The sequence below is a fragment of the Callithrix jacchus genome, chromosome 6 (assembly GCF_049354715.1).
Source record: "Callithrix jacchus isolate 240 chromosome 6, calJac240_pri, whole genome shotgun sequence".
In the NCBI taxonomy this organism is placed as follows: domain Eukaryota; kingdom Metazoa; phylum Chordata; class Mammalia; order Primates; family Cebidae; genus Callithrix; species Callithrix jacchus.
The window spans coordinates 49,667,317-49,695,202 of record NC_133507.1 but is presented as its reverse complement, the minus strand read 5'-3'; the positions used below and the strand labels follow the sequence as shown (position 1 = coordinate 49,695,202).

Sequence of the window (27,886 nt, the reverse complement as noted above, 5' to 3'; positions counted from 1 at the left end):
TGAATGTAAAAAATACAATGTATTATATGATATGTTTGAATGTAAAACCACACATTTATTAAACTTATGATTAACTTAAAAACAACATACCAGTTTGTTTTAAAGTGCTCCTTATCCAAAACCTTAAACAAAACTATCAGCCCAAGGTGGATTCAAAAGACAGATTACAAGGCAAACACTGACAATAGGTATGGACAGGCACTACCAAAAAAATGCTATTTGTTCTTTAATTAAATAATGACATTCTCAAGTGATATAGAGCAGACATCTTGACAGAATTCCTTTTTTGTATAAATATTCATAAATAAAAATGTCTCTAGATATTGGAAAGAGCTTCAAACAATACTTTACAACAGCAGCTTAATGTCTATTTTAGGAAAAAAAAGCACTAAAATCCTCTTCCACTGAAAGTTGTTTCTCTGGTATAAGTGAGCAAAGTCACTATAGCATTAAAATGTCTTTTCTAGAATAATATAGAAAACAATGTATACACATTTTAAATTTGGTAGGTCACAAAAGTTAGGATGCAATCATCTTCTGAAGGCAACAAGAAAATAAATAAATAAAAATTAAATACTTTAACCCAACATTTGGTATTGACAAATCAGTAGTGTCAACTTCACATGTGAAGGACAATACAGTCTGGTTATTTAAAAATACTCAATATGTCATGGTATTTGGGCTAAAGATACTTGGAATATTCTAAATATTCTAAATGTTTCCTTTTTGATTAAAGGAATACAATACAATCATCATCAAGCTGCTATCATAACTCATTTTTAGCTGTGGTAAAGTGACCATTTGGTCCATGGCACAAGTTACATATATCACACTCTGTCAAACTGAAATCTTATAAGATTTCATGTTTATAAGCTATAATACACCCTGACCAAGCTGTCAGTCCCCTCAGTTTTTTAGAAAAATATTTACATTTGTCCTTATGGATGTCAAAATGTTACACCATCGTTTGTTCAAAAAAAAAAAGATACACATTCATACTGTGAAGTTATTAGGAAAATACTCTTGCAAACAAACTATATAAAGATAAAATACACTTCAAAAGTATGTGGGTTGTTTTCTTGTTTGTTTGTTTACAATATTCTATAAAGTGCAGAGAAGTCTTAGGGAAAAAAACTACTCCCTATAACAACAGTTTTATTACAGCAGCTTTTGCATAGCAATACTTAGAGGAAGTTGGACACTTCAGTTTCTTCAGGAAGAAAAGGATGGAAGAGTATCTTCTGATTCAGATTTCTTTTTGGCCGTAAGTCTGCTTTCTTCAGGAATGGTTGCTGATGCCAAATCTCCATTAAGTGTATGTTTTGAACAGTGAACAGGTCCTATTGAAAAAATTGGTTAAAAAGTTAAACATCCTGTCAATATTAACTCCAGTCCTCTGTGAAAAAACATTTTAAAATATTTCCTACTGGGGGACATGAAATTCCTTTACCTTTCTGCTATTTTTTATTTCCTTGTTTGTTTCATAGAAGAAAACTTAACTTTTTAACTAGAGCCACAATAAGAAATATCAGAATTCATGAGATAAATGATGAAAACTGTCTGAAGTAGAGATTTTTGTTTTGTTCATTGCTAGAATCATGGTTATCACGTAATAGGCAGTCAATAAATATTTGCTGAATTGAATTTAATCTTTCTTAATTAACTATCACTTTTCCAGCCTGTTTTAATGCTATTAATATCCTCCTTGTTTCTAGGCAAAGGAACCAAGACCCGTAAAAGGATACGTGCCTTACCCAAGATCACACAATTGGTAACAGAATGAGGACTAAATTCAGGTCTTCCTCTTTTTGTTCTAAGACTTACTGAGCAAAGCTGATAAGGTACTTCATACTCAAAGTTCCCATTTCTCCATTTGTAATGCAAAATGCAACTCACAGAACTATTACTGCAACTCCAAGTTAACACACCTGACGACATAGTCCTGTTCTAAGGCATTTGTACCTTTATACATATTGCTTGAGTTTACCATCATCATTTATTACTTTCATAATTTTTGAAAAAGCTTGTTTTAAAAAAAAGAAGCAGTTATATCTCACAAGAACATTTTTGAGTAACAACTTTCAACTAAGACTGCCAATTGCAAAATATATACTTTCTAGAAGGAGCATTAATTCAATCCTTGTTTCGTCAGCTAATTGAAACACTAAACTTTATTATAAACAGGAAGAAATCTAAGGATAAAATTTCCGACCTAGCCTACACTTGCCAATTTAAAGATGTGCTAAAGAAGTGAACAGAGAGAAAGAGAAAGAGAGAGAGAGCGAGCGAGAGAGAGAGAGAGTGTGTGTGTGTGTTGTGTGTGTGTGTGTGTGTGACTAGTTTTGTTACAATCCACAACAGCTAAACTGGGGAATACTAAATATAATAGGACATGTACACTTAGACGTTTTGAAAACTGTTTTCAAATATTCACGACTAGCATAACTAGAAGAAAAGAATTCTAAAGAAAAATGGATGGCTTTAAAAAAAATTATTTTAGCAATCACAAATGATCCCCTTAAAAAAAAAAAAGATGTAGCACTTAAAGAAAAGCAGGAGACAGCATACAGAACTCCTTCATGAACTCTGGAGTAAGAGTCATGTGCAAAAGGCATAAAGAATAAGGAGAGGCCGGGTGCGGTGGCTCAAGCCTGTAATCCCAGCACTTTGGGAGGCCGAGGTGGGTGGATCACGAGGTCAACAGTTCAAGACCATCCTGGTGAACATGGTGAAACCCCATCTCTACTAAAAATACAAAAAATTAGCTGGGCATGGTGGTGCGTGCCTGTAATCCCAGCTACTCAGGAGGCTGAGGCAGGAGAATTGCCTGAACCCAGGAGGCGGAGGTTGCGGTGAGCCGAGATCACGCCATTGCACTCCAGCCTGGGTAACAAGAGCGAAACTCCGTCTCAAAAAAAAAAAAAAAAAAAGAATAAGGAGAATCAGAATGTATCTTACCTGCCTCAGATAACACTTTTTTTACATATTCAACCCCTTAAACCTTCTTCCTCTTCTCTTCTCTTCCAGGTCTTGTTCAATTGGTCCAAGAAAGTTTCTTTCTCCCTTTCCCTTCCCTGTTTCCTTAATTTCTCTACCCATATCTCAATTTAAATTCAAAATGGTAATGAACATAGAATAGTGCCCTATATCAATAAATAATTAGTTCAGTTTAAAAAAAAAAAGTGGGCATTAAAAAAGAAATGCCATCAACTCCTAAAGATCCAAAATGAACAGCAATGCTTTTTAAAATTGCCATGTGATGAATCTGGAAAACATCATCCTCAGCAAACTGACACAAGAACAGAAAATGAAACACCGCATATTCTCACTCATAGGTGGGTGATGAAAAATGAGAACACATGGACACAGAAAGGGGAGTACTAAACACTGGGGTCTATTGGGGGGAAAAGGGGAGGGCCAGTGGGAGGGGGAGGTGGGGAGGGATAGCCTGGGGAGAAATGCCAAATGTGGGTGAAGGGGAGAAGAAAAGCAAAGCACACTGCCATGTGTGTACCTATGCAACTGTCTTGCATGCTCTGCTCATGTACCCCAAAACCTATAATCCAATAAAAAATTAAAAAAAAAAATTAAAAATAAATAAATAAATAAATCTATTTTATTGGAAAAAAAAAAAAAAAAAATTGCCATGTGTGCGAACTAAACCCGTTTAACTTTCTGGGTACATAAAACAACTCTACCTTAATGTCTTCAATACACTTGAATGCTAGAAATACACCATTGTTGTTGGAGGGATAGCATTAGGAGAAATACGTAATGTAGGTGACGGGTTGATGGGTGCAGCACACCTCCATGGCACATGTATACCTAAGTAACAAACCTGCACATTCTGCACATGTACCCCAGAATTTAAAGTATAAGAAAAAAAAATACACCATCGTTTTGTCCCATTTCAGCCATACTATGAATTCACTGGGCTCTTCTAGGCTATCCAAAGAGCATAACCACCACTTATCATGTCATTTCCACAAGAAAAATACAATCTGTTTTCCAAACAACTGACTTACAAATGAACTAACTACTGGAACATGACCTGTTGTTCAACTGGAAATTGTACATAGTTTCTATCCCACCACGTTTCGTGAGAAATGGTAAAGACTTGGAGAGTAAAAGTCTATTAATGGAGATGTAATAATAAGACTATTTGTGTTCACTGCAACTTACGGTGACTACTATCTAACTAGATATTCTGACACTTTCAAAGCTTCTTCTCTGAAGAGAAAAATTTAAAAATTTTGACATAAATCACAAAACCTTTCCTAAAAATATTCAATCACAGGATGTTGCCTCTTTAATAAAGAAGAAAAAGATACGGGAATGAATGCTACTATAATTCACCATCACCACCAGACAAAACTCTTTTCCTCAGCCATTTCAAGGTATTTTAGTAAAGTAACAATGCTGACTTTTATTTGAACTTAACTTGCCTTTATTTTCTCCTAGAATCCTGCTAACAATTCATGCCTTCTTCTAAAATGTTTTTTAAGTATAAGTATAGTGGGGGTATAAGATCATATTCCAAAAATATATATCTAAGATACAATATTTACAAAGCAATTATCAGCACTCCTTAGTTAATAACAAAGTTGTTTATAAGAGGACATATGAGTTTCCGTTGATTGAACACTATTTGCTTACCTCTGAATTAAGGAATTAATCAAAGAAACAAAGTACAATGTTCAATCTTAGTATACTTCATTTCCAGAAATTACAGAGCCCCACAGTAACTTTGCTGAATATGCCAAAGAAAGACACAGAACCTGTGTCACTTACTATCTGGGTCTTCAAGGGGAATATCATTACAAGAGTCTGTATCTGAGTAGGTTCTTCGGCGTCGTTGGGAGAGTCGGTGAAGTGTCGATACTGGTTCTTTTATACAGTGGCTACTCCTGAAAATTAAATAAAAAGCATTAAATTGTAAGGCCTTACATAAACAAAAACACCCTGAACTGGAATTTTAAATAACTTCTCTTTAAGTCAAAAAAGAATTATTTTTAGGCTCAACATCCCATATTAACAACATTCTACTCAGAAGTCAAAAGCAAGTGAACCCATTTAGAAGACAGCTGGTAACCTGGAGAATATGGCTTCTAAGCTGAACTAAAAGGAAGAGAATTAACTTGAGGAACGATCCAAGATGGCTGATCGCTAACATCTCGGGACTGCAGCTCCCAGTGAAAAGTGCAGACAATGAGAGGACGCCACACTTTCAGACAAATTTTTGTCGCTCATGGAGCAGAAGATTCCCAGTGGAGGAGCCCCATGGGTCGCCAGCGCAACTCTTGTGGCAGGCACAGTGGTTTAGCTGGCACCTTGGCGCGGCAACTCTTGGTGCAGAGTAAACGGGACTGGTTCCCCTTCTGACGGATGTTTGGAGCTCCGGGAAGGCAGAGTCGCCTATTATGGACTCAAGAAGGAAGCCAGACTGGAGATTCCTGGGCAGAAAAGCACCATCAGTCTTAACGCTGCTGTTTTGGCCGGCACAGTGTGTTGCTCATATTTCGGCCCTGGGAATTAACAACTTGGACGTCCACTCAGAGACTTAATTTGAAAGTTGGTAATTACAAAGACGACAGGTGGATAAATTTACAATGATGGGAAGAAACCAGCTTAAAAAGGCTGAGAATACTCAAAATCGGAATGCCTCTCCCTCTCAAGAGGATCACAGTTTCTCATCAACAAGGGAACAAGGCTTGATGGAGAACAAGTGCATCCCATTAACAGAATCAGGCTTCAGAAGATGGATAATAAGAAACTTCTGTGAGTTAAAAGAACATGTTGCAGCCCAATGTAAAGAAACTAAGAACTTTGAAAAAAGGTTTGACGAAATCCTAATGAGAATAGACAATTTAGAGAGGAATATAAGTGAATTAATGGAACTAAAGAATACAATATGGGAACGCCTAGAAGTATGCACAGGTTTAAACACTCAAATTGATCAAGCAGAAGAAAGGATATCAGAGGTTGAAGACCAACTTAATGAAATAAAATGAGAAGACAAGATTAGAGAAAAAAGGATAAAAAGGAATGAGCAAAGTCTCCAAGAAATGTGGGACTATGTGAAAAGACCTAATTTACGTTTGATAGGTGTACCTGAATGCAATGGAGAGAATGAATCCAAGCTTGAAAATATTCTTCAGGATATTATTCAGGAAAATTTTCCTAACCTAGCAAAGCAGGACAATATTCAACCCCAGGTAATACAGAGAACACCACAAAGATATTCTTCAAGAAGAGAAACCCCAAGGCACATAATAGTTAGATTCACGAGGGCTGAAACAAAGGAGAAAATACTAAGGGCAGCCAGAGAGAAAGGTCAGGTTACCCACAAAGGGAAGCCTATTAGACTCACAGCAGATCTCTCAGCAGAAACTCTACAAGCCAGAAGAGAGTGGGGGCCAATATTCAACATCCTTAAAGAACAGAACTTTCAGCCCAGAATTTCATATCCAGCCAAACTGAGCTTCACAACTGAAGGAAAAATAAAATCTTTTATGAACAAGCAAGTACTCAGAGATTGTATTACCACCAGGCCTGCTTTACAAGAGCTTCTGAAAGAAGCATTACACATAGAAAGAAACAACCAGTATTAGCCTTTCTAAAAATATACCAAAAAGTAAAAAGCATCAACATAAAAAAGGATTTACATCAATGAATGGATAAAACAGCCAGTTAACATCAAATGGCAGTAAACCTAAATTAAAATCGACTAAATCCCCCAATCAAAAGATACAGCCAAAACCCAACTGTATGCTACATCCAGACCCATTTCACATGTAAGGATACACAAAGACTCAAAACAAAGGGATGGAGAAAGATTTACCAACCAAATGGAGAGCAAAAATAAATAAATAAATAAAAAGCAGGAGCTGCAATTCTCGCATCTGATAAAATAGATTTTAAAGCAATAAAGATATAGTGGTAAAAGGATCAATGCAACAATAAGAGCTAACGATCCAAACACCCAGATACATAGAGACTTAGACTCCATGAGACAGAAAATTAATAAGGATATCCAGGACTCGAACTCAGATCCGGAACAAGTAAACTTAATAAATATTTATAGAGCTCTCCACTTTAAATACACAAAATATACATTCTTGTCAATACCGCATCACACCTACTCATAGCTTTAAATGAAATATTCATTGGCCATTATTAATACCCATTTTTTAGAATAAAGCAACATTTGTTCTCTCTCCCTCTTTTTCTTCCTTTCTTCCTCTCCTTCACTCTTTTTTCTTTCCTTCTCTCAAAAAATAAAAATAAAATAAAAATAAAAAAAAGGAAGAGGGGTACAACGAAGTAGTGACTTCTACAGGGGAGACTCCAGCGAGCAGACATATCAGTCAGTTTACAAATGTTTGAAAACTAAAAGTTACAGATTTCACAAGTGCATGTATTTAAAGTCTATTCGTATCCAATCAAAACCAGCAGACTGAAAGGGATGGGCAAAGAGTTTATAGAACTAGAGAGGTAGACTCACTGACAACAGCAAGAGAAGATAAAGATGGTAAAAAGGAGCCTAGAGAAACTTTTAAAAAAATGTGTCTAAAAAAAATTAAACCTAGAGAAACAAACCATCACCACCTAACAGCACCTCAGCTACTATTCTGTAATAGCACAACGTTGCTGTACTTAATGACAACCCTGATTCATCAGGGAAAAAAATAAAATTTTTAAATTATTATTTTATAAGGTAGAAAGGATAGAAAATTTTCTTTCATAAAAATAAAAGTTTGTCAAAAGCCGATTAAGCTTCATTTTTCTGGAAAATTCAGTTTGTAGGACTCTAGATTCCCTGAAAAGGTTGGATATATACATCATTGAACTCCTCTGAGTACTTAATGGTTTAATCAAAGATTATATAATCATCAGGGAAAAAAATTAAAACATGACAAAACAATAAGGGCCCAGCATTTAACAGTCCAAATGTAGAGAAATAAATGCTAATATCACTATAATTAAATCATTTTCCAAAGAACCAAATAAGACAACCAGAGCTACTTAAAGGATTACAACCTAACAAAATAATAGTTTAACAACTTAGCATTTTGGTAAGATATATCCAGAATGTAAATTTTTTAAATGTGTTGATATGAATATGTACTCTAAAATATCAAGTGATTTTCTCTTTTCAGCAAGATCTTTCTCTGTTAATGAAACAACAGCTCAGCATGAATAGATGATGCTATAAACAGCTGAGGTAAAATGAGCCCCAGCTGTGGAATCCTGATACATCAAAAATGTACTTCTGTCTAACCATCACTTGTTATACAGTGATGTGTTTCTTAATGACAAGGATGCATTCTGAGAAGTACATTGCTAGGTGATTTTGTCACTGTGCAAACATCACAGAGTGTACTTACACAAGCCTAGTTAGTATAGCCTACTACATATGCATGTAGGCTACGTGGTATAGCTTATTTTATCTAGGCTACAAACTTGTACCACATGTTATCGTATTGAATGCTGTGGGTGATTGTAACACAATAGTAAGTATTTGTGTATCTAAACATACCTAAACTTGAAAAAAGTACAGTAAAAATACAGTATTATAATCTTATGAGGCCACTGTCATATATGCAGTATATGATGGAAAAGTCATTACTCAATATATGACTGTATTTCAAATATCTAAACAAGGTAAAATGGCTGGCAAGGTGCTTACGTTGCTAGTTAATTAATTAATTCATTTTTAGTTTGCTGACTACTTACTGAGCCCAGGCCCTTATACTAAATATCAGGAGATAAATACTGAGGGTTAAAATGCTGGTTTCAGAACCAGACCTAACCCATACAAAGTTTACATTCCATACCACTTATTAAAGGCCAAAAGAACTTCCGTAGGCGGGTATAATCTGAGAGAACTTAGTCAAAAGAAAAGGTTACTTTACCTCTCTGAACTGCAAGAACCAGGGTGGCTAACAGAACGCTTCATCTAGAAATTTGAAAAAAAAAAAATTTTTTTTAATTAGCATAATCCACATGTCAAGTAGAATCACACATCTCTAATTTACTATTATCATAATAAACATAAATTTACTCAGAGAAAAAGATACCTGGCAAAAGAAAATTTATCTTTCACAGACTCAAGTTTCATAATTAGCACAATGTCAAGCTTTCTCCCTAATAACCATTAATTGGAATCTTTTTCAACACACACCAAAAATATGTTGGATTCTTTTTTCAAAAGTAAAAACAAAATTTTGTACACAAAACATATATATATGTGTGTGTGTGTGTATACAAATATAAAAAAGAGGGTATATAACCAATTCAAGTACTTTTTGTGATAAAAAGGAGTATCTAGCAAGTCAGAAAATGTTCAGTAGAATCTGGGAGCAAAGCTTCTCTTTACCATAAATTATTTAGGTAGCTGATATACATATATTCTAAAGTGTGGTTTTCATGGAAGACAGCATTAATAATTGAAGACTTTAAAGAACTCAGAAGAAGAACTAAATCTCAATAGATTTTCAAAACACATTAAAAAAAAATAAAGAATACCTAATAAGGCGGAGCATTTAAAAAAGTATGATAAATACTAAACATCATTTGGAAGATCCAACTACTCCATCAAAATATAAAGTGAGGCAGCCAAGTAAAACAGATTATTTCAAAGTTTAACATGGTAGCAGAAAAACAAAGATTATACTAAAAGTTTAGGATGGTTGGCTTAAGAGTCTAACAAGTCCAGGTGTAACATTTATGTTATATAAATGCCTTCTAAATATTTAGAACATGAGCCACTAGTTGCTCTGAGAAATGCCAGTTGAAGCGATAAGAGATATGACTCACCCAATTTGTAGTCTGGGAACATCTAGTAAGATTGACATTAAGATTCAAATGGACATTAACATCTCCTTTAAGAGAAATTATTTCCTTTAGGCTTACTAACCCAACCACATCCCCACTACAATAATCACTCAACCTGTAGGTCAAATAAAAGTTGTCTGAAGTTTTATGATGACTTGAAATAAAGTTAAATGCAAGTTTACTCTAAGATGGATTCATTGACATTAACTATATCAAGCGCTTATAAAGATCAGATTGAATGGTTTTGGAATACTCAAATTTTCAGCTTTTTCATATAAATAAATATAAGTTTTTAATATAACTAAATAAATAATGTTAGTTTTTAAAAAAAACCCATGAAGACTGCCTGACCTTACTTGCCATGCTGTGTCCCTAGACCTATTATATAAGCCACAATTCTTGCTCTTTTTATCAAGTAAAATGGTATACCTAGGAAAAATAAGCAGCTTCTAACCTAATATTTCCTAAAGTAATGTATTAGATTTCCTGTAATTTTTCTACTGAAGGTTTTAGCTTTAGAAAGACAATTACTTTAGTTTCTTATAAGTGAAATACAAATACAACTTCTCTGGGATACAGATTATTTGTAACATAAGGCACTTCCTAGGAAGTTCAATGCAGAAGCAAGGCAGCTCTGAGGTGTTTTACTGCATTTGACTCCAAAATGTTCACCTTTAAAAAAAAAAAGTGTACCCCTTGTATATCAACCTCAGGAACATAGCACTATACATCCATCTCAAAGGACCGGTTTCTTTGTTCACATATACATGTTATTTAACAGTTTATAGCATATCTACAATTGTCCTAAAAAGCAACATTGTCAAACTATGTTCTACTTAATACCACAGTCCTGTAAGATGGTATTAAAAATACATATATAATGGGCTCAACTGTCAAATAAATTTCAGAAACACTATACACTACACCTCCAACTCTCAGAGATACATAATACACTTCAGCATAGTGACAGCCGGGCATGGTGGCTCACACCGTAATCCCAACACTTTGGGAGGCTGAAGCAAGAGGATTACTTGAAGCCAGGAGTTTAAGACCAGCCTGGGCAACAAAGTCAGACCTCATCTCTACAAAAAATTAATTTAAAAACTTATCTTGAAGCCAGGAGTTTTAGACCAGAGTGGGCAACAAAATGAGACCCCATCTCTACAAATAATAAATTTTAAAACTTAGCCAGGCTTAGTGGTATGTGCCTATAGTCTCAGCGACTCAGGAGACTGAGTGGGAGAATCACTTAAACTTGGGGGTTTGAGGCTGCAGTGAGCTATCATGGTGTCACTGCACTCCAGCCTGAGTGACAAGAGTGAAACCGTGTCTCTCAAAACAAAAAACAAAAAAAAACAGGCTATGAAAAGTCCTATCAAACCAAACTGTCCTTTTCAGATTAAAGAAACCCAATTCATTTCATTTAAGTTATCCTAGCAATTCCCAAATTAATCTGACCATAAAACCCATTTTCATGGCACACTTGTCTCAGAGAAAACTATTAGCCATCAAATACTGATTAAAAAACAATTCTCTAAATTAATCTAGGCAATAATCTTCACTAAATCTCATATAACCAAATTTGCTGGGATAGGTAAGAGAACCTAGGAATAAGTTAGACCCTGTTCTCCTAACAAATAAATCTTCAGGTAATTGCTAAAACAGCAACAAGGTGGCATTCTCACTCCTGTAAATGGACTCCTAAAAACACTTTCATGAAATAAATTTAAAGTCTCATTAAAGCTTATCTCACCTACAAGTTTCTCACAGCATGCTAGAGCAAGTTTATTAGCTCAGAAAGGATAACAAATCTACCACCCAGGGCAAAAAGAGGACTTGCTGTTCAGAGTAACGAGGAGGTAAGAAACTATCACTGAGCAGCAGGTCAGGTCGTTTGCAGTGACTGATAAACACTGTATTTTTACACATGAAGAAACTGAAGATCAGCTACTCTGAGGGTTCAGATCCAAATGTTGAGTACAAAATACTTTTCCCACTGGACCATGTTTCAAATTCCTTCTAAGTCCCTTAAAGATTTACTTAATTGTACCCCATTGTGAGCAAAACCTCATTCCGCTGTATAATTCTTACCAAGCAGCACAGAGCTTCCCAACCTTTTCTGTATCACAGCACTTTATAATATTTTCCTAAACACTGGGGAATATGGATAAAGAAGCCTGTGGGCAGGCCATGCACAGCCCCTCCAAGGGGAAGGGGATGAGGACATTAGCACAAGTGCTGAGCTCATCGGCTGAGAAGCTCTAATACAAAACAGTACAAACAAAAAATTTGAACTTGTTGGCTGTTTCCCCCCACATTGCCTTTTTCCACCCTTAAAAATAAATACCAAAAAGAAACAAAAGCCACATGCAACATTACTATAGAAGAAAAAAACAAAACAAGAAGTTCAAACCATTTGAACAGGAGAAGGTGACACAGGAGAAACTAAGGGATCCGGATGGGGCAATTGAAACATCTCAGGTTTAAACTTGGCATTGGCTATCTTCACACATTCCTCAAGCGTTGTGATGAACGTGTTACATGTGGCACTAAGCAGAGAAGAGGCTTCATTCATGTTCTGAAAAATTATACAAAGACTGAACAGATTTGCACACAACTACATGGAAACATACAAAACCTTATAATTAAATGATAAGACATGATCTCCAACAAACACATTACTATGTTATATTCAAATTTATTTAAAATACAGTACCTTAGAATATGAAGCTGGGCCAAAAAAAAAAAAAAACCAAGAAAATTAAAACAATGCATGAGTAAGAAATGCCTGTCTCTTAGGTAAACAATGTATAAAACTAAATTCCAAGAAAAAATAAGTTTTGCATTTAATTATCATATTGAAAAACTGTGTACAAAAATTTATCTTAGAGAAATCTAACCTAAACAGTAAGTTTCATTTTCCCAAAAGTGGTCACAGACATGGAATACCCTTAGAGTTACTTAGTGGCAGTATGATTCACATCTACCCTGTATCTATTCTCCCACTTCTTCCTTGATAGACTGAAAACCCCAATTTTGTTCAGGACCCTCTGACCCTGGGGGATGAATAGAGAATGATCTAAGCTAGACATGGCTATTGCAAGACTCTTTACCAAATGCTCAATTTTTCCTAGATTCTTTTTGAGCCAGAAAAAAAAAAAAAAAGATGAGAAGTCTGCTGGGGAATTTCTGGGATTTTTGTTCCCTAATTCAAAACCAAGCACAGCAAATTGAGACTCTCTCCACACTGGCAACCCCACTCTGACTCCTGTCTCTCTGTGAGCTTGACAGTCATCTTGGCACCTGGGGGCAGTAGGAGAAAAACTCAACACACCAAGAATGGCAGAGTAGAAGGATGGAACAAGCCTGGGTCCCTAATACTGTTGCTAAGCTGCTATAGCAAGTGTGAGAGCACCGACCTCCAGGGAGCTTGTGGTTAAACAGTTAAATGTCCTTGGGCTTCTTACGCAAGATTCCTCCCCAACAGGAGAAGGCCACAAGAGAAGTAGAAAGATTTCTTGTCCCACTTCTACCAAGTTAGGCAAAGAGTAATGGCAACATGCTGGCCTTTCACCCAGAGAGTGGTACAGATCACTGGTACAATTTTATCAGAAAGAATGAGCCTATTTTAGCTGGATCCTACTAATCTGAGTTTTGATTCCTAAGTCACTGTTCTGAGGATTTAAGTTATTTCATAAAGATAAGTTATCAACTACCATAGTTGAAGCAGGGACATTATTACCAAAAGAAAGAGAATAGCGGCTTTTCAGTGAATTTATGCTATTAGCCTGGAGAACAAAGCCTGGAATGCTTCTTCCCAACTCCAACCTCCAAATTATCAGAGTGGCTAAAAAGACAAGCCTTGATCCCTGGAGAAATATGCAGCTTCGTGTTCTTCTCTGGCCACACAGACACAAACGAGAAGATGCTGCAGATTTCCAGATAGTCCACAGTAAGCAGATCCCAGAAAAGCTGAAAATACTTCAATGTGAAAATTCCTGTCCATCATCTTATGGGATGACTGAGGATCCCCCCAGAGTACTCCAAAGCATAACCACACATAGAGAGATCCTCTTTGCTCTACCTCTACACTAGGAGATGAATGATTCTCATCATGGTGAACAAATTCCTGTATCGTATGAACTTGCTGCATTAGGAGGTCACAGTAGAGGCGAAGTTCAGACATTTTGGTTTTCAGCGATTCACTAGTTTCACTTATTTCTGAAAAGAACATATATAAATATCCAGTTAGATCATTTTCATATTCTTTGGGCAATATAACAAAATGTAATCATTTAAAAAGACAATGAATATAAATACCTATAGCTCAAGAAATGTGAGACCTTGGGAATAGGATCACAAAAGCCCTAAGGAAACATCTTCTCTAGAAAATTGAGAAAATGCTGACAGTTATATGCCTGCCATGTTCAGGTAATTTCCAGAGACAGGGTCACTGGATGTTTTATACAGGATATTTCCATTCCATTACTCATCTTCCATTTAAAAAGTACTCAGTTTTCTTTTGTAAATCATTTTTTATTTTTTGTCCTTTGTATATTTTTTCCAGCTCTGATGCTGGTTTTTCTCTTAACAATATAAACTGATAGTTTGTAACAGTTCTTATAAATTAAAGACAGTAATCTTTCCTTTTTCTTATATACTGCAAGGACCTTTTCCAGGTCTGTTAGCTCTCTTTCAATTTAATGTATTTTGGCACAAAGAAGTTTTAAATTTTTATGTAATTAAAACTACTGTATATATTCATTTATTTTCTTCTGTTCCTTCAGTTTCATTTTCACATTACACTATTTTCAAAATTTTTTATTAAGAGCATACTTTCTTCCTTAGCATCTCCGGACAAACTAAACATCCAGCTATAATCTCAACCACTCACAAGCCAATACGTATTAAACTAGAAGTATAAGCTACAGAGGAAAAAAATTCATAGAGTAAATTTCTGGTGCTTCTCCATACTCCCTGGGCCAGGTCCCAGTGGCCTTGTTCTCTGGTCCTAGCCACAAGGCCACTTTCGCAAGAGTGGACAAAGCAGCTCTATCTGCTCATTTAATCTAACCTAAATAAATTCCTGCTCACACTTAAACTCATTCTTTCTTTTTTTAAATTGTGGTAAAATATACATAAACATAAAATTTACTATTTTAACCACTTTTAAGTTTTCACTTTAAAATGTGGCATTAAGTACATTTGTATTTGTAAAACCATCACCACCATCCATCTCCAGAATGCCTTCATCTTCCCCAACTAAAGCTCTGTACCCACCCAACACTAACCCTATTCCCACCTCCCCCTGGGCCCTGGGAACCAACATTCTATTTTCTGTCTGTATAAGTTTGACTGTCCTGGGTATTTCATCTAAGTGGAATCATAGACTATATGTCCTTCTGTGATTAGCTTATTTCACTCATTATAATGTCTATAGGGTTCATTCATACTGTAGCATGTGTCACAATTTCCTTCCTTTTTAAGGCTGAGTAAAATTCTATTGTATATATTTACCACATTTGTTTACCCATTCATCTACCAATGAACATTTGGGTTATTTCCACCTTTTAGCTATTGTAAATATCCATTCCTTCTTATCCTACCTGTAGCCATATTCTGTAATGCTTTCACATATTTCAAAATTGTTATAAATTCAATCCTCTGCCTCCATTTCTCAATACTTATAATTTACTTGTTTCTACCAATGTAATTGATTAGTATTTTTTAATTATAAAAGTAATACATACTTAATAAAAAATTTTGAAATAGAAAAAATATAGAAAAGAAAAATCAAGCAACTCTACTAAGGTTTGAATATGGTTTGTTCTCAGCAAAACTCATGTTGAAGCTGGGCCCCCAGTGTGCCAGTGTTAGGGAAGTAGTACCTCTAAGAGGTCATTAAAGGGGATTCATACCTTCTGCAAAGGAGTGAGTGAGTTCTCGACCTCTTGGGACTAGATCAGTTACTGAGAGAGTGGGTTGTTATATATTGAGGCTGCCTCTTGTGTTTGGTCTTTCTGCACACGCCCGCATTCCCTTGCTTCCTCCACCATGCTATAATGCAGCATGAGGCCCTCACCAGAAGCCAATTAGAAACAGCTACTCAATCTTGAACGTCCAGCCTCTTGAGCCATAAGTCATACCTTTTTTCTTGATAAATTACACAGTCTCAAGTAATGTGTCAAAGCAACAGAAAATGAAGTAAAACAAACTATAATCTCACTAACAAGAAATTATCATTTTCACATTATATCTGCATATCATTCAACTAATAACATAAATCACTTGCTTTGCTTTCAATTTCCAAAAATATTTTTTATTATACAGTGACAAGTGAGTCTCTTTCCCACAAATTCCACTTCCAAATCTGACCAATTCTTATACACCTTTCCTAAGACAGCCAATGAATTCTAACACTATACATAATTCTGAATCCTGCATTTCAATGACCATTTAACCTTGGGCATTTTCTCACATTAAAATCCCTTTTAAACATCTTACTAAATATATATCAGCCAATGAAAGTACGAGTTTAGGCCGGGCACAGTGGCTCACACCTGTAATCCCAACACTTTGGGAAGCCAAGGTAGGTGGATTGCCTGAGGTCAGGAGTTTCAGACCAGCCTGGCCATCATGGTGAAACTCTGTCTCTACTAAAAATATAAAAATTAGCCAGGCATGGTGGCAGGTGCCTGTAATTCCAGCTACTCGGGAAGCTGAGGCAGGAGAAGCACATGAACATGGAAGGTGGAGGTTGCAGGAAAAAAAAAAAAGCAAGCACAAGTGTATTGAACTATTCCCCTAAATTTATAACTTTTACAACATGTTTACTATGATAAAGATATATGTAAATTTACATTTCTAATTATTTCCTTTGGACAGATACTAAAAGTGGATAGGCTAATTTATAATTTATATTTATATTTCAGAAAGTACTCTTGTCACAAAGGAAAAGTTTATAGTTACCTTTTTCTTTTTTAGTCCTTGTATCAGTCAAACATGCTTTGGAGCTCCCCAGAGCAACCAGCCACCTCTGTCTTTCAGCTGCATTCACTGCCTTCATGTAGAAATGCTGCTCTCCAGGAATGATTAATTCCATTCTTGTGTTGTCTGCTGAATGAACTATGATGATAAACAAAGGGGAAATGCAGTTATAGACTTAAGTAACTTAAGGGGAATCAAATAATCATCTAATCACACGGTATCAGATACTTCATACACCTAAAACAACAAACTATCATTCATGATGCAGGCAGTGCTGCTCCCTAAGGCACCACCCAGTGGCACCTTCCAAATCAACATTCTCACATAGACCCAGGGTGACAATGGTGCTAAAGCAATGACAGAGTATGGAACAGAAAACAGGGACATACTAACTACTGAGAAGTGAGATACCACCCCCACCCCCTGCCACCTTGGGGCCACTTATCCTATTAAAAACAACTGCAGTGAATGTTACACTATCATATATTTCTTACTGATTTCCTTGAAAGCAAAGTCTTTGTTTCCATATCCCCCAAGACTAGAATAGTGCCCAACATATAGAAGGAATGTAATAAATGACAACTACAGCGACCTTCTATCAGAAAATTAACTCTACGTATGCCCTTAATTATGAATCACAGCATAACACATGGAAGGCATGTATATTTTGAAGACATTCACCTCTTCCCCTCTCTCCACCTCTTTTCTTACACACACACCTCCTTTGATGCTCTGAGAAAAGAGAGCTAATCAGGAATTATAATGCGCCAATCCCAAGTCTTTCTTGTAAAACAAAATTTGTGTTAAGCTGTCATTCATCAATAATTATTTATTCATTTCAGAGTAGTGCTAGTAGAAGGGAAGATAGAGGGGAAGAAAAAAAGATGTCTTTGCTTCTATATAGTTGACAATTTAACCAAGAAACAAACTGACACACCAAAAACAATCAGAATACATAAATGTTTAACTCTTTTGTGCAGAGATTTATTGCATAATTATGAGAGAAAGTAATTTAAGACAGGAAATTAAAAAGGCTTCAAGAAAAAGAATTTGAAGAGAGCAGGATTTAGTTAAGAAAATAAATGAGAAAAAGCTTAAATGAGAAAATAAATGTAGAATGTACTGAGAACATCAGGAAACAAGCATAAATGGAGGCTTCCATTATATTGCAAACTAATATTCATATTCGTTTGGCCAGCACAGTGGTGCAAGTATGTACTCCCAGTACCTGTAGACCCAACAACTTGGGAGGCAGAAGGCCTCCAGAGGATCCAGAGGATCGCTCGAGCCCAGGAGTACAGGCTGCCATGAGCTACAATCTCACTACTGCACTTCAGACTGAGCAACAGAGTGAAACCCTGTCTCTAAAAAAAAAAAAAGAAAGAAAAGAAAAAAAAACATAATCATGAATAGACAAGCTAGGAGGAGCCAAATTATGAGGGGCCCAGAAAAGTCTGGCAGAAGCCCCAACTTAATGAATTGCTATAAATATTGACCAGATGCTTAGTGTACTATGGTAAGTAAGTGACACAAAGCTTTGCTATCTTATTATTCTACTTATATGGGCCATTCTTAGATGTAAACACTGAAACATACAACCATGCAACAATCAATTATGAGTGCAAAAGATTTCTAGGCTAGGATAAAACTACTGAAATCCTAAAGCTAAGAGTAACTCTTCCTTACTAATTGCCAATACTAGTGAAAACACCAATAGTTACTTTAAAAGAAAGCAATGTTCTAATTTCTAATGATGCTGCTACAAGATGAAACTAAAATAATATGACTCATTTTTAAACATACCAGAATTTATGTATCCAACCAAGGGTGGTCCCCTCCAAAGTTGTCACCTGAAAAGGCAACAAACTTAAAAATGATGCTTCCAAAAACATGAAGAAAAAAAAAAAAAGATGGACAAGACCTCTAAACACAAAACTACAATGCATTACTGAGATAAATTAAATACCTAATTAAACAGAGTTAACAGAGTTAATGGAACAGAAGAGTCAATATCATCAAGAATATAATTCTCAAATTGATCTGTAGATTCAACACAATTCCAAACATTCCAGCAGATAGCTGTGGAAATTTATAAGCAGATTCTAAAATGTCTAAAGAAATGCATAGGGCTAACAATGGCCAAGACAATACAAGAAAAAGAACAAAATTAGGAGACTTTGTCTATCAGATCCAAAGAGAATAAAGCTAAAGAAATTAAGACAATGTGATATTGGCACAGGGATTTAAAAAAAAAATAGGGCCACAGAACAGAATAGACAGTCCAGAAAAAAGACACACATACATGGTCACTTGCTTTGTGAGAAAGCTATTTCCATGGTGCACTGAGGGAAAGGTTGCTATTAAATCAAGTACAGACCTAATACAGACCTAAATATAAAAGGTAAAACAATAAACATTCAAGAAAGTAACACAGAAGATGTCTTCAGTGAGTCACAAAATGATATAATAAAACAAATTAACAAATTGGACTTCCCTGAAATTAAGAACTTCTGTTCCTCAAAAGGTATCATTAACAAAATGAAAACATAAACTACAGAGCGGAAGAAAACATGTGCAATACAAAGATTCATCCAGACTATACAAAGAACTCCTACAAATTAATATGAAACATAGTCAAAGTTAGAAAATGGGCCAAAGACTTGAAAAGGGACTTCAAAAGAAGAGAATATTCAAACTTTTCTTTTTCTTTTTGTGGAGTCAGGAATCTCATTTTGTTGCCTAGACTGGTCTCGAACTCCTGAGCACAAGCGATCTGCCTGCCTCAGCCTCCCAAACTGCTAGGATTATAGACATGAGCTAACACGCCAGACAAGAGGACATTCAAATGGCTAAGATCTAAAAAAGTACTCAACATCATTAGTTATTGAAGAAATGCAAGTTAAAAACCACATGAGATTCCACTACAAACACCAGAAATATTCCAAATTTTTAAAATGGATAATACCAAGTTTTGGCAAAGATGCAGAACAACTGGAACTCTAATACTCAGATTGGTTACAGAAAAAATTAATATAATCACTTTGGAAAACATCTGGCATCATCTGTGAAAAAGATTCTTGGCCAGGCATAGTGGCTAATGCGAGTAATCCCAACACTGTGGGAGGCTGAAGTTGGCAGACTGCTTAAGCTCAGGAGTTCAAAAGCAGCCTGGTTTTTGCAACAAGGCGAAACCCTGTAGCTACAAAAACCAAAAAAATGAGCTGGGCATAGTGATGTTTCCCTTGGTCCCAGCTACTCAGGAGGCTGAGATAGGAGGATCACCTGAGTCCAGGAGGTTGAGGCTGCAATGAGCCATGATCACATCACTGCATTCCAGCCTGAGCAGCAGAGTGAGACTCTGTCTCAAAAAAAAAAAGAAAAAGATTCTCTTCTTGACCAAGTTTCAGCCAGCTTCATTTGAGTCCTATTCTCACTTAGGCTTCCTTCTTCATCCTTGTAGAATCCAGATTTAGCAAGAATGCTATTAAGTCAATTTAGCCAGAATCCCGTAACAAAATATTTCATCACCCACCCCTGATATCTGACCACATTCTTCATTCCCTACAACCGTCCAGCAATGTCTGATCACTGTGGCCTCAACGTGCCTTCAGCAAGAATCCTGTTAGATCAGTTTAGCCAGAATCCCCACTTACCTCTTAGTAACTTTCCCTCCACTGACACCCTCTGCCCCTAACCCTGCTCCTTGGCTATAAATTTCCACTTTTCCTTGTACTTGGAAGTTGAGTCCAGTCTCTCTCCTCCAATGCAATAGTCCCTATATCTACCACAACAGTCCAAAATAAAGTCTGACATATCAGTTCAACAAGTCTCAAGAATACTTTTTTCTTTAACATCTATTAAAGCTGAATGTATGAATATTCAATGCCTTAGCATTCCACTCCACTTCTAGACATACACTACACAGAAATGCACACATATGTTCAATAAATGTGTAAGAATGTTTATGGCAGCTTTAGTCACTGTAGTCCCAAAATGGAAATAACCCAAAAATCCTTCATACTAGGATGGATACCAAAATTGTGAGATATTCACACAGTGGAACACTGTATAATGAGAATGACTGAACTACTGTTACATAGAACAACATAGATAAATTTCACTAACATGATGTTGAGTAAAAGAAGCCAGATACAAAAGAAAATACTGAATTATTCCATTTATAAAATGTTCAAAAGTAGACAAGACTTATGTACGGCAATTAAAGTCAAATTAATGGCTATCTTTCAGGAAGATTAGTGGCTAAGGGGACTGGAGGGGGAGGCTTCTGAGATGCTGATAATATTCTAATTCTGGAGCTAGGTGGTAGTTACCCAGGTGTTTTCACTTTGTGAACATTCTTCAACCTGAACATTATTTAATATTTGTATCATTTTCTGTATGTGATTCTTTAATAAAGTCATAATGTTAAACAGCAACAAAAAAGATGCTCCCATGCCTTGAAACCATTTTGGAATTGTCTTAGAATTCTGCAGCTGTCTTTTAAATATCCTCAAAGTTGGCAAATCTTTGAACTTTGAATGTAGTTTGGATTTCTGATTTAATCTCATTTGGAATCAAATCTGAGAATAAGATAAAACTATTATTAATACTTTTTTAAAAAAAATAAAAACCAATGCTTTGAATGAGTTTTTCCTAAATGATTTATAAACTGTTCATAAGTAATTTCAAAAGAGAAGTTCTGAAACATTATGGGTGATGACATTTAGTTAAAAATGAGTATACTAAAACCCAACAGTTTTTAATACACATTTCAGTACGTTTATTAAAAATAAACAACAAAATAATACCCCAAATATTTTAGAGAACATACAAGTAACAATACACAAGGATAAAGTGCTCCTATATCTTATATAACCATAACTCCCTTCCATTAAAACGGCAGTAATTCTCAACTAAAGGGCACATGCCATAATCACCTGGCAGACATGAGAAGTTTGGAGAAAGCTCCCTGGATGACACTGATCTACCCTATGCAGAGAATCACTGCTGCAGAAAGATCCCTAATGGTGGTGAATCTGAGGTGAAGGTGAAAAGCTAGCTGTGTAGCTAAAGAATATACACCCAAAGCAGAAATTATCTTTTGTCTCCATGGCTAAATCTTACTAAGAACTATTGCAAAATTACATGAAAGGAGCAATCCAGCCCTGGAAAATGCAGAATAATACACTGGCTGCTGCTATGGTTTAATCTAAACAAGAAAATGTATACCTCAATAAGATGTCGCTAGGGTATTTGATAGCTATGACCCAGAGCTCACTACGTGAAAGGAAACACACTTCATGGACACATTCAAGCTAGAGTGGAGAAATGAAAAACGACCAGGAGGGAGTTGAACAATCACTCCCCTGGTGCTCTAGTTTTTTCTTCATTCTCTTTGAATAATTCAGTACTTTTCACTACTATTTTATATAATTTCATTCTACCTGCTTCCACCACACTCACCCCAAACACACACACAAATGAATCAATGGTCCATAAAAATCTTCCTTCATGAAAATGACAGCAGGACCTATTGCTTTATTTCTCCCCTTTTGGAAGGAAACAAACAAAAAAATCTCTACTACCCAGAAGAACTTACCTCCAAATTCAGCAAAAACCCAGAGTTTATGACTCCGACTTCATACTTTATCAAAACCCTACAGAGCTGGCCCCATCATCTTTAGAGTTCAGCTTCCAACCTTCACAATATCTTTCTATTATTTACAACAAGAATGAAAGAAAATGCTTGTAGACTGAAGATGGACACTAAAGTAGTATCCACAAGAAACTGTCAAGTCCAAATTGGAAGATTAGCAAAAGTTATTTCCATTCAAAATACATGTGTAGAGGGAGAATTATCAAAAACTTTGTTTAATTGCGTTAACTGTGATGAAAGGCCACTCTTAACTGCTAAGGATATAAATGGTATTAGAAGATCCCTAGTGGTTAGAAATGCCTTTTTCCTCTTGTTTGGAGTAGGCTGAAGAACCCTTGACAATTTTAACCTCCAATTCCTCTAATTCTATATATTCACTTACCTTTAATTTCACAAACTGCCATCTTTATGCTTCCTTTGCTCCCTTTGCAAACATCATCCTGTGAATCATAGTAGGATAGGATTCCATTATCCAAAACAAACCAACGAGGCTGCCAACCTAAAAAGATCATAAATAACAAAAGGTCAGTTGGAAAGACATTACTTTCATCACACATAAAATTGTGATTTCAAAACTAGCCATCCACATTATTTCTTGGCTCTCAACATACTCACAATTGAATTGTTCATCACCAAGCCTTACCAAAAATGTTTTTGCATCAGTCTCCAGTTTATTGGGAGGGATTTCAGGAGAAATCTCCAGATCAGCAATAACAAAGGGAGTAATACTTTTAATTCTGGCTCACAGTGTTCTCATTAAGAACCCATAAGGCCCATCCTCAGCAACAGCCCTAAAGCGGGTACAGCATAACTGCCCTCTTTCCCTAAAAACGAACAGGTGGAAAAGCCACAGAAAACAGGGAGTCTAGTCTCACCTCTACTATCATTCTTTAATTGGATAACCATACCCTGGGGGCAAATCTTTTCATTTCAATAAATTTCTAAAATTCCCAGTCTCTAAAATGTGTAGGTTGAACAAGATGACCTCTCAAGTGCCACCTAGCTCTATAATTCTGCAATGTGCCTCTTATAAAATCCGTATTTATAAGCAAACTCCCTTAAACACAGTGAGTGCTAAATGAATTCTAGTCTCTTACACAGAAACCACATACCCTGTGTTAAGAACATAGATTCCCCATACGACCTCCTCTTCCCTTTTCTGCAGCTGCACACCTAAGGCAGAAATGCTAGAAACTGCAATTGTTCAATTGATATTTATTCAGTGACTAGAGCTCACATCTATCACAGACTTGGCTCCATGGCAAAGCTAGTGACAAGGATGATGGCTTTCCTTGGTACCCAACCCCTACTCCTCTTTCAGGCCAAACTTGGGTGTTCCCTGGAGTCTTATCAAGCATGCTACTAATTTACAACAGTTCACTGACTACTAACCCTGTGACCATGCTGGGGGCAGTGTGACTGCCCTTGTTATTTCTGTGACTATTAAATAACAATTCAGCCCAAGTGTTCATGAGTAAAAGGTACATTTTAAACTGTGGGTGTTCAAATGCTGGTCACTTTTGCCATAGCCTGCCACATGATTAATTTGATCTTTCCAAGGTCAGATAGTGCTGAAAGGGGAGATAGGTCAATCATTCTTACACTTTAATACACATCCAGGACTTATTTTCCCAAAAGAATTTACCTGTAACACCTTTGAATGACAACACTGAGTCATCATAAAAGATTAAATTTTACTTTGTAACCTTGTTTAGGAAGGCAGGAAATGCAGTAATACAGCTCAGAAAGACAGACATCTAAAACAATTAAAAACCAGCAACTTTCAGGTTCCCGGAAAATTTCTTTTTATGAAACAACAGAGTATTCCCTAGTGAGACCCAAACAAATTAGAAAGTGAGTTATTTTGGTACATGGACCTCATCTTGTTCATCACTGCATTCCCAGCAAATAGAACGGTGCCTGGCACATAAGAGGTACCAAAAAAATACATTTCTCAAGTGACTCGATAAATAAATGAATGAACAAATACCCCAAAAGTGAGATATTTCAGGGATAGTAGTTGTTGTTGTTTTGTTTTGTTTTTTTGAGACAAGAGTCTGGCTCTGCTGCCCAGGCTGAAGTGCAGTGGCATGAAAATGGCTCACTGTAGTCTTGACCTTCTAGGCTCAAAAGGTCCTCCCACCTCAGCCTCCCAAGTAGTTAGGACTACAGAAGTGCCACCATGCCTGGCTTATTTTTCAATTTTTTATAGAGATGAAGTCTCGCCATATTGTCTAGGCTGGTCTCAAACTCCTGGACTCGAGTAATCCTGCCCCCTTAGCCTCCCAAAGTGCTGGGATTACAGATGTGGGCTACCACACCCGGCAGATATTTCATATTACCCCTGAGAATACAGACATACAATATACCTTTGAGAGTATACTGTAATTGACCATGCATGGAAATGATAAAAATGTTATCTTTCCAAACACTAATTTACCCTGACAAATTGTAAGCAGGGAGTGGTGAAAATACACTCCTCTGCCCAGGTCTAGTGGGCCTATAGAACAAATTATGATTCTGCAAGTCTGTAGTACTGCAATTCAATATCTCTTTAAAACAAATATTGGGCAAAATGATTCATTTAGAATCTGCAGCAACATGAAAGGTGAGTGGTTGAACATACTAATATAATCAAGCCTGTTAATTATACTTTTTGAAGAAATATTTAATAAAACAATTTCTAATTGATTCACACACTTACATAACAGAGGGTAACATCTGTTGAAAAGACTCACAGGTTTTCCTTTTAAAATTCTTTTCAAATAAAACACATTCTTTTTATCTCAAACTACAAAATGTTACTGAAATTCTTACTCTCTACTCAAACTCCTGATCTCAAGCTATCTGCCTGTCTCACCCTCTCAATGTGCTGAGATTACAGGCATGAGCCACCCTGCCCGAACAACACTATCACTACACTAAGATTACTTAGTATCAACAGCTGCTCATCCTTATGACCTAAGATGAGCTAAAATTAATCATTAGCATGCCATCGACCCAAATTTAAATTTTAAAAATGAAATTCTTCCCAAAAAAAGATTTCATTTCCACCATGCATACTAGAAGTTAACTAAATGCCCCGAAAAGACTAAAATCTAAATCACGTGGTTAAAAGCTCAACCACTAGTTATTTAATACCATGGGAGATGAGGAAATCGCAACCACAACCAGGTTTCACCTCAACTCTCAAATTATGACTCATCTCAGTAATGGCCCAATAATTTCTCTGGCATGACCTCCATGAGATGGTGCTTAGGAACATTTGCAATGAGATGACCATTTTATCTCAAAGAATAGAAGCTACTGATTGCCTTTTTTTTGAGAAAGGATCTTGCTCTGTTAGCCAGGCTGGAATGTGTGGGTACAACCATAGCTCACCGATCCTAGCTCACTGCAGTTTCCATTTCTCCAGCTGAAGCAATACTCTCGCCTCAGCCTCCTCAGTAGCTAGGACTACAGGCGTGCACCACCACACCAAGCTAACTTTTTTTTTTTTGGAGAGACCACGTGTCCCTATGTGGCCCAAGCTGGTCTTGAGCTCAAGCAATCCTTCCGCCTCCGCCTTCCAAAGTGCTGATGACAGGCGCGAAGCACTCTACTGTCTTTAACCGTTAACACTATGCCTCAACCAAACAGTCTAACTGCTCTCACAATGACCCAAATGAAAATGTCTAATAAAAAATATTTGTTTAACTTTTAAATGTTTCCTATTACAACATGTCACTTACAGAAATAAACTTTTTAGTGTGAACAAAACAAAACACCTGTGTATCATAAATGTTAAAAGCATTTGCTGCTATAAATCTGGCTTTAGAATTCTAATAAATCAAAAAGCAGGTGTAACTGTAGCTCAGTGCTTATGCCTTAAAAAGTTTATGTGCACATTTTGCACAAGATCAGGTGGACGCAAGTTGAGAGTACCATACAATTACTAAGGGATTCGATACTTTTGGCAGAGTAAGTGGGCAGCAAGTCACGATTTGCCTATTATGCTAGACCCCCAAAAAATCTGTTTACTGTTCAAATTTATTTTAAAATCAACCTCTCATTTGGTGAGATCACAGAATTCTGGAGTTGGAAGGCATGTACGGGACAAAACAATTGATTACCCTGGCCTTATCAGACTGAAGTCCTGAAAGAATAACTGACTTGCCTTGAATGTTGGTTGCTGGCAGAGATTGGACTACAACTCAAATTTATGGAGCTTTTAAATAAGCCAGACTGCCAATGTCACGGAAAGGGGCCCTTTCCTGCTGGTCTCTCATTTCTACAAAAACATTTAAACCTTCAAAGTTCTTGCTTCCGATCCTCTTCACAGGTGAAAGTGACTTGCCTGCTCCCCTTCTGTGTACTGGCACTTTATTCCACTATTTCTCACACAGTTAACAGAATTCCCCAACGTAAGGATACTTCATTGACAATCCCTAAGAAAATATTATCTGGGGACAGCCTCCAAAATCATGCCAGCTAAGCTCGAACAACCTCAACAAGAGAACTTTTTAAATAAAATGTTGTTAAGAAAATTAAAAGAAATCCAGAAAAGAGTTCTTAAAATTAAATCTTGATTTTAAAGGGTCCATTCCAGTCCAATACCCCGCAACTCGGTTATTAACAAAATGTTCTTAGAAGTATGAATACTAAGTGTGAATAAAGACGGAGATCGCAACAACACAAGTAGAGTGACCGAGAATTGTTCCAGTGGCTACAGAAGGCAAGGATTAGTATTACTACACTAGCAAAGAAGTGGCAGGTCCATTTCCCACCCTCTAGAAGTTGCGCAGTCTCAAACACTCCCCTGAAGAGGCCAGAAGGACTCAACAAGCCCCGGAATCGAGTAGAGCGAATTCACTCTGAGGGTCCGGAAGCCCAGGCAAAGGAAGAGGCTCCCCGGACCCGCCTTCTCCACAGCCTCCTGCTTAAGCCCGTCCTAGCCCTCCACCTCTTCCCGCTTCCCCCAACACGCGAGCCCACATACCTGTGAGATAGTTGGTCCACTTGTACAGAACCCCCTCCATGCTTCAGAGCCCCACACCACACATCCTCTCGGCCCGGCGCCGGCCGCGGTGATGGGGTAGGCGCGGGGCCTGGGGCAGCCCCTCCCAGCCCGCCCGGGACCCCTCCTCCGGGGCCCGCCGAAGGCACGAAGCCGCCCTCTGAGCTCGCGCGCCGCCGAGACGTGGCGGCTCTTACGGGCCGGAACGGCGATTGCCGCTTGGAGCTCGGGGACCGCGAGGCGCGGGCCCAGACATCCCTGGGTAAGCCTCGGCGGCGGAGGCCGCCAAAGCGGCAAAAATGCGACCTCAAACGGCTTCCTGCTCGCGCTTCCGCGGCTCGGCTGCTCCCTCACTGGCCCCGGCGCTGCCTCCTCCTCGCCTGCCTTCCTTCGCCCCGGGCTCCCAGTTT

At 37.1% G+C, this 27,886-nt stretch overlaps 1 protein-coding gene across 2 annotated transcripts; it reads right to left on the bottom strand.

The window, feature by feature from the left end:
- PLEKHA3 (pleckstrin homology domain containing A3) lies at positions 1-27,886 on the bottom strand. Of its 2 annotated transcripts, XM_078327322.1 has the most exons (9): positions 27,459-27,886; positions 22,863-22,979; positions 18,628-18,674; positions 16,807-16,962; positions 13,922-14,058; positions 12,251-12,415; positions 8,916-8,959; positions 4,792-4,907; positions 1-1,340 (listed from the first exon to the last, which is right to left on the bottom strand). In XM_078327322.1, the coding sequence occupies exons 4-9, from the start codon at positions 16,937-16,939 to the stop codon at positions 1,213-1,215; spliced, it is 723 nt and encodes a 240-aa protein (XP_078183448.1). In that variant the 5' UTR covers positions 16,940-16,962; positions 18,628-18,674; positions 22,863-22,979; positions 27,459-27,886; the 3' UTR covers positions 1-1,212. The 2 variants fall into 2 exon arrangements, with proteins under 2 accessions (XP_078183448.1, XP_002749313.1); XM_002749267.6 differs by lacking the exon at positions 18,628-18,674.